This window comes from Peromyscus leucopus, chromosome 7 (genome assembly GCF_004664715.2).
Source record: "Peromyscus leucopus breed LL Stock chromosome 7, UCI_PerLeu_2.1, whole genome shotgun sequence".
Taxonomy (NCBI): domain Eukaryota; kingdom Metazoa; phylum Chordata; class Mammalia; order Rodentia; family Cricetidae; genus Peromyscus; species Peromyscus leucopus.
The window spans coordinates 66,265,324-66,277,559 of NC_051069.1; the positions used below are offsets into that span (position 1 = coordinate 66,265,324).

At 34.4% G+C, this 12,236-nt stretch overlaps 1 protein-coding gene across 1 annotated transcript in view; it reads right to left on the minus strand.

Annotated features, from left to right (window-relative positions):
* Cwf19l2 (CWF19 like cell cycle control factor 2) overlaps positions 1 to 12,236 on the minus strand; it is a 92,046-nt gene that overhangs the window by 56,124 nt on the left and 23,686 nt on the right. Inside the window, 4 exon segments of the mRNA XM_028893013.2 lie at positions 728 to 820; positions 2,749 to 2,842; positions 10,756 to 10,910; positions 10,913 to 11,419. Coding sequence (XP_028748846.1) covers positions 728 to 820; positions 2,749 to 2,842; positions 10,756 to 10,910; positions 10,913 to 11,419 — 849 coding nt within the window.

Consider the following 12,236-nt stretch of genomic DNA (forward strand, 5'->3'; position numbering starts at 1 on the left):
AAATCTAGAAGCAAATACCATTATCCCAAAAATGTATTATCAATTTTACAGTAAGAAAGGTCAGTACTTCCCAGAAAAAAAAATGCACCTCTTAATCCAGTCACCCAACAGGTGCTTAAAACTCTTTCCCATTCTTCTAGCATAGGATGTATAACCTTCTGATGTGCACCATCACTTGGTTTCCATTGTCCCTCCATCTCTACTCAAATAAAAGTTCTATATAGGTAAGTGTTTTTACCTGTTTCATTCTATACTAAATATATGAACAGACCATAGACAAAATCATTTGTCTTATCTGTAGATGAACAGTCTTATTAAATAAGAAACACAGAGCCAATTACAGAGTTAAAAGCCCAAAAGGTCAGAGCAGTAGCTGAGAGCTGAGACTTAAATCTGTAATTGGCTCAGAGCAGTAGCTGAGAGCTGAGACTTAAATCTGCAATTGGCTCTGTGTTTCTTATTTAATAAGACTGTTCATCTACACTTATCTGAAATGAATGTCTAATTCAAGTCTCTTATTCTTTTATAGAAAAAGAAGTTAAGAATTAAATTAAAGTATTAAAGAATTTAGAATAAAAGCAGATTTCCTTGGCCTGAGGATGAGGCTTTCATCAGGGAATGTTAGTGAAATTTACACATAGCCATCTAGAATTACAATATCACTACTACAGTATAATAATATTAAACTAAGTAATAATATGCATTCAAGCAAACTTTTACTACTTACCTCTACTCTGAATCTTTTTGCTGATATCTCTGTTATGGTTTCTTTAAATTTATTTGCCTCTTTAAGTTGGGCTTTAAGTTGTTCAGCTAATTCCTACAAAGAGAAAAGTTAAATAGGGAAGCTGTGATGTTAAATTCCTCATTACAGAATATTTCAAAGTTATAAAACAGAAAAAAAGCTTAACAAAAAGCCCTACAGCCAACAGCTAACTTCAATACACAACTGACAATAATTTTAATGAGCATTCTTCAGTTATAAATATCTCGAGTACTGAGATAATTTCTTTATGATTTTGAGGCAAATAATTTCAAGAAACTATAAGCTGGGACAGGCAAGAAAATGAAAAAAAGTACATAGCATCAAGAATTATACTTCTGCAATTTCTTAGGTATTACGAACTTGCAATACTAAAATCTTCAGTTATTTATTATAGGGAGCAATCACAAGACAAAAAAAATTGTATTTTCTTCATTTCTGAAGAAAAATTTGCACAAAAACTCTGAATATATTTCACTATTCTAAGAACTCTGTGAATTTATATAAAACGAGCAATAAACCACAAAATGATGTTATTTCAAAGACAAAAAATAACATGCTAATCATCCATGTTTCCATGAAAAACAGAACTTTTTTTTTTAATGTAAGTAAGTTTTTAACGTAAGTTAATCTACTAGGCAACCACTCCACTATTTTCACTGATTCCTCTGTACTTTGAAATACTAAATTTCACTTTTTTTATTATAATTATTTATTAGTTAATTTATCTCTCTTATTGATTTCTAGGTTGAGATATATTTCACTGATTAGCAAAACTATGTTCAAAGAAATGGAGGACATATACACAGTCTATAACACGATAAGAACAAAATGGTCTTCCTTAGCTGCCTCTTGTACTCTAGAGCACTGATAGTATACCACAACAGAATATAAACAACACTTAAATTTAAAACAAGCCCAAGTATAGTTCAGCTAATTAATTTACTATACTGGCACACAGAAGGATTTATGTCTTTGCTATCTGCCATATCAATACTAACACAAATTAGTATAATGGTATATTATATATACATATATATATATATATATATACACACACACACACATATATATATATAGTATAAAAGAATATATGGATGAGGTCATACCAAATTAACCCTATTTCTATTTAATTTTAGGCAAATTGGTATTAACTCATAAACTTTTTTTGGTTTCTTTTTAAAACAATTTAAATTTATTATTGAGATGAACCACAACATATGTGTGGAGGTCAGAGAACAACTTGCAGTAATAGGTTCTACTATATGGGTTGCATAGATGAAACTCAGGCATTAGTCTTTGTGACAAACTCTTTTACCTACTGAGCCCTTGCACTTGCCACAAGGTTTTAGGTTCTTAAGTTTCATTTTAAGAAAGTAATAAACACTGTTGGGTTGCAGATAGCTTAGTGGTTAAGAGTGTTTGCTATTCTTATAAAGGACCAGACTTCAATACCCAGTAAACAACCACCTCTAACTCCATAGCTCCAGAGGAGCCAAAACCTTTTTCTGGCCTCAGTGGGCATCCTAGTATACATGAACACACACATACACACACACACACACACACACACACACACACACACACACACACACACACACTAAATTAAAGAAAATTAAATCTTTACAAAAAGATATTAATAAGCATTCTTATTAAGTTAAAATGGAAATGAAACAAAGACATCTTTAACTCATCCAATTATGTCCCAGGTGTTAGAAATGCAAGAATAAAACAGAAAAGTGCTTAGAAATAAAAATTTTTTCATAAATTTCAGAAATCTAATAAAGGAGAGATAATATATATTTCTCCAGTAGAGAAACCACAAGAGTACTGTTTCTAGAAATTCTCAAGAATTTCTTTAAGGAATTAATAAGCAGTAAGTATTTTCAAAGGATACCACATCTAAATGGCTGAAGCTTCTAAAAATATCTGTGAAGGTTAAACATTTCATTCTTTTCCAAGTATAAAACACACAGGGGTCTTACCATATTCCCCATCATCTCTGCCTTGATAATCTTGGCACCCAATTTGTTCTTTTCATCAATATTCAAGATACAGGTGGACTCTGCCTCTGAACAACTGGTGAAACAGGACAGGAGAAGAGCATGTCATAAATAAAAATAATGCATTATCTTAACTGACCTCAGAAAAGCACTCAGCACCAATAGCAGATCACAATTCTAACACATAAGAATTAAATTCAGCATTCTAGGGTGAATTATATTTCAAGATTCTGTTACAATGATAGGGATGGCCTATTACAGTTACAATAATAACTGAAGAGAGTACTGTTAACTTTAAGATAAATAATATACAAATTAACATCTTCATTTTTTAAATACCTAGCCAATGTACTGGTGCACACCTGTAATCCCAACACTCAGTGGACCACAGTTGGAAGCTGTCATAAATTAAAAGCCAGCTTGAGCATGATGAATTTTAGGCCAGTCTGGGCTACATTGAGACCTTGTCTCAGAAACAAAATATATTCATTTCAAAAAGGAAATAAACAAAAGTACTAATAATAATGTCAGACCCAATTTTCTATATCTTAAGAAATTTTGTATTCAATATGATGAATTATTGATCATCTTAGAACTACAATCTTGGGATGATATTTAGCCACATTCATGTGTGCTTTTGTAAAGTTGGTCCATATTAAGTAGAAACAAAATAATTTAAAATTGAGATCATGTGCCAAAGTCAGAGAAACCTCACATAAGAGAAAATTTCAGCCAGTGTCAGATAAGCCTAGCTTAACTACCTTAAGAGTTTTAGGAGTCAAGACTACAGAACAAGAGTCTGAAGGAGTCCTGAGCAAAGAATAGTTAACAGTTTCACAAATCCAAAGTAGTCCTAGTTCATGGTACAGACTGACAAGAGAAAGCTATACTATGAGAGAATTCTCTCAGGGCTGCCCTGGAATATTCAGCGAAGAAATACCTGTAGTCAGAGAAACAACTCTCCCACATGGTTAAAGAAATGTTATGAGGAATACTGGTAATAATGTCTGGTTCCATTAGCAAAGTTGCATAAGTGAAAAAACACTAAGTAGAATGCTTAGGAAATAATATGTTATATACACTAAAATGCTACTCGGAATCAAGATTTAAAAAAAAAAGTTAAAATTAAGAGTCAAAAGTAGCAAATGGTTTCCCATTAATTACATTCCAAAACAAAATGCAAGAATACTTAAATACATGACACATTTGAATGAAAATGTTCTTATGAAACTGATGAATTCATATGTTAAATACATGCCAATAAAAATTAGGAGAAATGTAGCATTCAACAAGTAAATATCATTATATCTAGTATTCAAATATTATCAGATATGTAAGTAGAAAAGTATAACTCATATTTAGAAAAAAATTCTATCAATAAAAGACCATCCAGAACTGACAGAGATATAAGAAATAAATAAGCATATTCAGTTATTAGGATAAATGTATCCCATCTGTTCAAAAAGAAATAATAAAGCTAATGAAAAGTTACTTTAGCCAGGCTTGGTGGTGCACACCTAAAGTCAGAAGGATAAGGTAAGATGATAGAGTGTTCAAGGCCAGCCTGGCCTGTGTCTAAGACCTTATCCCTAAAGACACAACAACAAAAAAAGATGCAAATTGAACTTCTACTCAGGAAAACCACAACTTAGAGATTAAAAACAACACATTGAATAAGATTTTTTAAAAAATCAGATTACTAAAGGATCAGTGCACTAAACAAAATGAAACAAAAAAATTAAAAAGAACATCAGAAGGCTGCTGGGTAACCTCAAGTTCTCTATCATATGGGGAGTCTTTCAAAGAAGGGAAGGGAAATAAACAATAAAGCGTCAAATTCCCCAACTTTATTGAAAATGAAGAAGTAGCTCAAGGAAGTTGAAGTGTGCAGATAAATGGGACAACAGAAAAAAAAAAAAAAAAGAAAGAAAAATAGAAGATTTTTTAATGTAATCCAGCATCCCACCCACCAAAGCATATGAAATTTAAAAATGACTTGAAAAAGATCTGAAGATTTTTAGTATTAATATCATACACTTGATCTCATAACATAATCATACTCAAAATACAGGTTTATTGAAAGTATATAAAATTACTTTCAAGATACAAACACACACACACACAAACATGTATCAAGTACTTATGGGACAAAATATATTTCATGTACAGACACGGATTTCCCAAGGTATTTTATGATACATATACAGGTGTAAATACTTCAAAGTAAAATAAATAAAAATCCAAAACACTAAAAAAGGCTCCAAACATTTGAGATAAGGGATACTCAGCCTATATACCATTAACATTATCTAAATACTTGTATTAAAAATCAGATGTTACCTATGGATTTTTTAATTAACAAAAAAGTTCTGTAAATATAAAGATATAAATGTGTTATACGTAAAAGGAGGAAAGATACACTGTGTCAACAATAGTCAAAGGAAAGTTGAAATATCTATGTTAATATGAGACCAATTACTATACAACACAAAGATACTATACTAATCCTGAACACACCAGGAAACTTGCAGAAGCTATATTTCACAAGATACACATATTCCAAAATTTATAAGTTATGTACAGCAGTTTATCACACGTCAATTACACCTCACAATGCTTTTAAATATTCCCCAAGGGTAGCAACCAAGAAAAGGTAAGGCAAAGCGTATCTTCAGAACCATCAGAATCCCAAGCAGAAAGGATCTATCTAGTGAACATGGACAGATCCAGATTTATGAAAATGTCACAGTGAAACCTATCTTTTTTGTACAATGGATACATGCTAATAAAAAAAGCCCGTACCTTTCATATACTAGTTTCCTGGATTCCAAGGTTTTATCATACTTCATTGAAATTAAGCTATTATTTTGTTTACATAGCTTCTGAACAAAGAATAACAAAACACAAACAGCCTCTGAGAAAGAGAATGAGAGACAGAGAGACAGAGACAGAGCGAGCATAAGCTAATGACCATGAATGGAATTTAAAAAAATATATATCAAATTTCTCTGTCATAAAAAAGACAATTTATCAGACACCATTTGAGTTTTGTTTTTAAAGACATTACGTTATATTTTACTATAGAAACCAATTTGTTTTATACTAGGTGAACACAAAGAGTAAAATTCTAGAGCTTAAATTAAGTATAAATATTAGAAGTAAAGCAATCAATCATTAGGAAGGAATTTTTCCTTCCCTGTACGTTCTTTTGAGTCTCTATTTTAAAAGGCAATTAAAACAAACAGTGGGGAACGGTATGCATATGATTAGGAGAATATCATAACTGTTTACTTATTTGTGGGTTGGTACTGTTATGTATACATGTAATCTCATGATTGTGTCTCAATCTTGGGCACAACTTTCCCTATACATTTGGGGTTATTGGATAACTGTCCCCAGCTGTGTTTATTTTTCATTAACATAAATCTGGCCAGGGTCAGACAAAAGTATTTCCGCTAAGATACCCTTTTTATCCAAGGACAAATGCAGATAAACATTATCTCATCTCACCCATAGATAGAGAAAATAACCACTAGCAATTAAATCCTCCACCCTGGGTTATTTATATAAGATCCTAAATTAAGAGATTTACTGCTCACATTCCTGGGAAGATATTTTAGTTACTTGGTAGTTACTGAGTTAAGACAGTCATTTCCCAATGACCAAAGAAGACTTCTGACAAGGCCAGGAAGGTGATAGGAGCCAAGCTTCGCTTCAATTCCTCCTCAGCCAGGTGCTATTCCTAGATTTTCTCCTCAGATCTTACTCCTGGGGGTGGGGGGTTGGGGGGGGAGAGGGGTTGTGTGTGTGCCGCTAAAGACAATTTTGCTTTTCTAGTTACTTATTGACCACTAACATTCTACCTAGCCACTTCTAGATGAGTTTGATCACATAACTTACTTTTTAGCATTCCCTAATTGATCTTAGCCTTTAGTTAACCCTACCAGAAAACTCCCCTTTAGTCATTCCCCCTTTCTGCGTTGTAATGGGAAGCTGACAATTATTGCTTTATGTGTGGCTCCTTATCACCTCTTACTGGAAGCCTGAAAACTTCAAGCCTAGCATTGCTTTGCCAAAGAATTACTGCTTGTGTATATATACTGGTTCCCCCACAACACTTGGGGGGAATTGATTTAGAAGAACAAAGATGAGGACAGAGATGGTAAGAACTAGAGAGAATGATGAGACAGAAGAAAAGGCGACAGAGAGGAGCTCGGTGTGAGAACAGAAAAGAAACTGTGTAGATAGAATTGAATTTAGAAGAATAAAGTGAATGAACTAAAGAACTCAGTGTGCTTAAATTTACTTGATATCCCTCAGATTAGAATCCTCAGCTGGTTGTTAGACTCTTCCACGGACCCTGGGAGAAAACAATAAAAGCTGGACCTACTTTGTTTTCAGTACCCTTCCTTAAGGAAAGAGATAACTACACCTCAAATGTCAATGTAGAATAGACTCATGCTCATTTCAATAAATAAAAGGAACAACTGAAAACAACCAATCAATCCTGACTTTCTACTATAAGCAATTCATGCACTAGCAGTCACATCTTTATAATGTAACTTGCTTCTTCCTTTCTTGAAAAGAATGAAAGTCCTAAGTGTTTTGAGAAAAGGGATTTCCCAGTAATACTGACATGGGTCCAAATCTACACTGCCAATAGCCAGACTAGAAAAAAGGAGGGCAGAGAGAGGTGGCTCAGTAGTTAATGTCACTGAGCTCTTTGTTCCTTGCACAATAACTAAATTCAGTTCCCAGAACCCACATGGTGGCTCACAAAGGCTCGTAACTCCAGATCCAGGGCATCTGACACCCTCTTCTGACTTCTACAGGCACCTGTACATAGATGGTGCACATACATAAACTCTTCAGGAACACAGACACATACATACAATAAAAAGTATAGATCTTAATTAAAAAGAAAGTGATTAATATCAAGGCTCACACTGCCAGAATAAAATGCAGAAATGTATAAAATTACAGCAATTGCAGGAATGCAATATTCCAAGCAAAGTACCTACCCTAGTGCTTCATAATTACACATGCCTTTGTCACTGACAGCTAATTACTAAATCCCAGAATTTTCCAACCAGTAATACATTCCTTGTACTTAAAGTCTAATGATAAAATCTCTTCAAAAAAGGTTAAGAGAAACATCTAGAGCAATGCATAGACAAGTTTACAAATCCTTCTAAGGAACCAAAGAAATAACTTCAAGTTGCAAATTATATATATTATGAATCCCAAACTCTCAATCAAATGCTACCTTTCTTCTACACCCACTTCTCTAGGACAAGACTTCTTGTCTCTCAGCACAGCATCCTGACCAGCACATTTACCTTTAATTTATTCATTTTCCGATCTAACCTTCATACTTACAGAATGTTTTGAAGTGTAAAATCAGTCCTTAAAGAACCCTTGCAATATTTCCTTCTTACTATTTATAAAATGCAGTCCAACTGAAATATGAGTTTTGAAGCTACTTGCAAGGTACAGTGATTTCAAGACCTCTTCCCATAGCCCTTTCACTTAAGTATATTCACCTAATTACTAAAAGGCTACTATATGCTAAGTACTCTTAAGGTTCAGAGACACAAAGACTAGAAAGATAGAGCTACTGCAGCATTCTCTGGAAGATGCTTTATGTAAACACTAAGTTATATCATGCTATCTCCTAACTTGAGTTTTCTCCTCAGCAGCGGTTGCCTTTTCTCACTAACTAACAGGCTTACTTTCACAAGGACTTTACACCTTCCCTGGACCCTAAGGCCCTAATATTGTGTGTACCGATTGCAACTGTAAGTATTTATACCTATTCTTGTAAGTGTTATGGTACCACATTGGTATAGGTACATACTTAACTGCCTTTCGTATGCAAATTCTCAAAGACATACTATGATGAAATTATTTTCATACCACTTTATCTAGTAAGTAAAACCATCCAGTGAATGTAAGATGAATGGCAGAATGCATAAAAGTTACCTAACAAGCATCAAGAGACACCTCTCATGCAAACATAGCATTCCTTATTGTTAATCTGTTCCATACACCACAATTCCAGACATTATTTCCCAAATTTGAGTCAGTGAAATAAATAGTCTGTTCCTAATCTTTTAGTATCCAAGGTTCATTTATGTGTGATAAAATGTGCCTATGGCCTAATCAATTTTTGGAGTAAATATGTTTCAGTTTCACCAAAATTGAAGGGCAAAAACCAGTTAGAACCAGTAACAGAATCCTAACAATTGAGAGGATGCATCAATATTGTCATGTGCATAACTACTAAATTATTGTACCATTATTAATATTATTGAAGCTACCAAACTCTTTGTTCACCCTTATACAGGCTGAGAGAGAAACCATGTTCTAGGGAATCACATATTAAAAAGCACTGAACTGGGCTGCCCCATTTGCTGGCCGGCAGGGAGAACTCTGCGGGCAGGCTCCCCCACCAAAACACCCCAAAGGACCCTGCAATCTACAAGACCCACGCCCTACTCCAAACTCGCCCACCCCACCTGCAACCCCAGTATCTTCCTGAGACACAGAATCCAACCAGCTCTCATTGGAACAAGAGCTCTCGTTGAACCAAGAATGGCTCCCTGAGACACAGAACCAGACAGCCTAGATTGGACCAAAAGCAGCCCGAGACACAGAATCCACCAGCTCTAATTAGACCAAGAGCTAAGATTGGACCCAGATTGGCACCCTGAGACACAGACACAGCAAGTATAAATTGGACCAAGAGCAGCTCACTCAGACACAGGTACCTCTTGGAAAAAGAGATGAGTAGATGGCAGTGCAAAAATACAACAAAATAAAGAGCAATATGTCATCACCAGAATCTAGTGGTTCTACCACAGCAAGACCTCAACATCACAACATAGAAGAAACAGAAGAAAGAGACCTTAAAAATAACTTTATGAAGGTGACAGACCTTTAAAGAGGAAATAAAAATTCCCTTAAGGAAATTGAAGAAAAGACAAACAAAAAATTGGAACAAATAAACAAATCCCTTAAAGAAAGGCAAACAAACAAACAAACAAAACACAAAAAAGCAACTAAACATGTGAAGGAAAAAGTTCAAGACCTGAAAATTGAAATAGAAACACCGAGGGAATGCTGGAAATAGAAAACCTAAGTAAATGAACAGGAACTACAGATGCAAGCATAATCAACAGCATAAAAGATGGAAGAGAGAATCTCTGGCATAGAGGTTACAATAGTGGAAATAGATTCATCAGTCCAAAAAAAAAAAAAAACACCAAAGCCAAAAAGTCATAACACAAAACATTCAGGAAATCTGGAACAACCAGAAAGAATAGTAACAACATATGGAAGCTTTGCACACATGGCTCATCTACATTCACAGGAAACAAGACCAATACATTGTGCACAAATGCTAAGCCAATATTAATGATATCAATAATTAATGCCATCATCCATTGGCAATTGGGGACTAGAAATGACAATGCACCTGGAATAAAGCCTGGGTAGTTTGACTTCTAATCCCTGCCATGGTTATTCAGTCAATATTAATTTCCCTTCAGAGGCACATGGACACAATGTGGAGGTCAGACCTTTAGTGTTGGTGCCACCTTCCAGGTTGTTTGAAACAGGGTCTCTCGTTTTTGTTACTGCATATATTGACTTTTTCTAGTCCCTTTCATGGTTATCCAGTCATTATAACAAAATGTCTGCTTCAGTTTCCAAAGACTATCTGGCTTCTAGGGGTTTCTGCTGTTTCCACCTCCCATCTTTCTGCTGGAGCACTGGATACACAACATTGCTACTCCAGCAATTTGAACAATCTCCCCAGATCTTTAATCTAATTAAATGATCGCTTAAGTGGAAATTAGTCCTTACATTTTGGACACATTTTTTTCCTACTTCCAAGAGGGCCACCCCTACGACAAAATCAAGTTTTCTGATCCTACTCAAGAACTTAACTGAAAAAATACATATAATACATAAAAATACATAAAATACCCAGCAAATGTTGACTTTGTATCCTGCAGATGTCCTCTTCTTGGTAGGTCACCCCTCAAGTTCTCAGCCTGCAACTGTTCTCTCCTATCTCCTGGAGAGTGCTGATCAGCACTCCAGCTCCAGGTTTCCAGTGGCTTTTGATCTGAATGTTTTTGGTTTCCTTCTCTCCACCAGACAGGATCCAGGAAGTCAAATTTTCTTCACTGTTCTCTGTGAGTTTTTGAAAATCACAATGTAAAGAAGCTGGAGCCACTAATGTAGATGAAGTAGATGGTTCAAAATTTCTCCTCTTGCTGTGAAATGATAGTTCATCCTTATCAGAGGGTTTTAAGAATTTAGGTCTCAAATTTCCAGAAGATTCTTGCCTTTGTTCTAGGGCAGACTCTCTTCTACATTTTTCTAAAGACCCAGATCTCTTCCCTAAGTCAAGACCACTAAACTTATAGTCGCTCCTGCTGCTGCTGCTACTGTTTGCAACCTCTTTTGCAAAGTGTCTGTCCTCTGAGTGCTTCTTACATTTCACTAAGTCTGAAGTGCCACTTGCTTGACTACACTGTGCTCTATCTGAATATGCAGGCTTCCTCCATGGTTCCCGTCCACAGTCTTCTCTTTTGCATGCAATTTTTTCAGCTTCTTTTAATTTTGACTGAAATATTTCCATTGACTGTAAGAGAGAATAATATATCTACAATTAAGAAAGTTTCAGTGTCTTGTCTCCCACATGATACTGTGTCATGATGCACTGTTAAATAGTACAGTAAAAATACTCCCACCAAAGTATGCAGAACCACAAAAATCACAACAGTAATACTTTAAAAAAACATAAGAAGATTAAAAAAAATTGAATCAAATTAAAAATTTCAAAAAGGGATGCACTAAGAACAAATGTTCCATACAACAGAGTTTCACACAGACACCATAGACACAACTTTTAAAAAGTTATAATTAATTCATACTGTTAAGATTCAAGAGGTTACTATGCTGCTAAAACTACATATCCTTGTGAAAAAAAGTGCTTAAAAATAAGACTAATAAATGAAGGAAAAATGTTCAGGTACATTGAATGAAATAAATTTTTAAAAATCAAATAGACCAATGAATTTTATAAAGTTTGAGAAACAATAGTAAAGAGATGCATGTTTTAAGACCAAAAAAAAAAAAATACACATGGACATTTGATTCTAGAGAACCTCATAACTACATTTTAGTACTTCCAGATAAAAGGATGATGAGAGAAAAACATAAAAAATAAATAGAGGATTCAACACAACTGATTTTCTTGAACAGAAGGTCCTTTGGGATGGAGACAGAAAGAGAAAGACTTACAGATTAAGGTATCTAATTCCACTCAAAATAAAAATCTTTGCAAAAAATGGACATATTACCTGAAACAAAAGACATCAAAATGCCTTAAAAATATATGATGAAGCATAGTCACATTGCCAAAATGCTACAAAATATGAAGCTTTAGAGTCGACCAG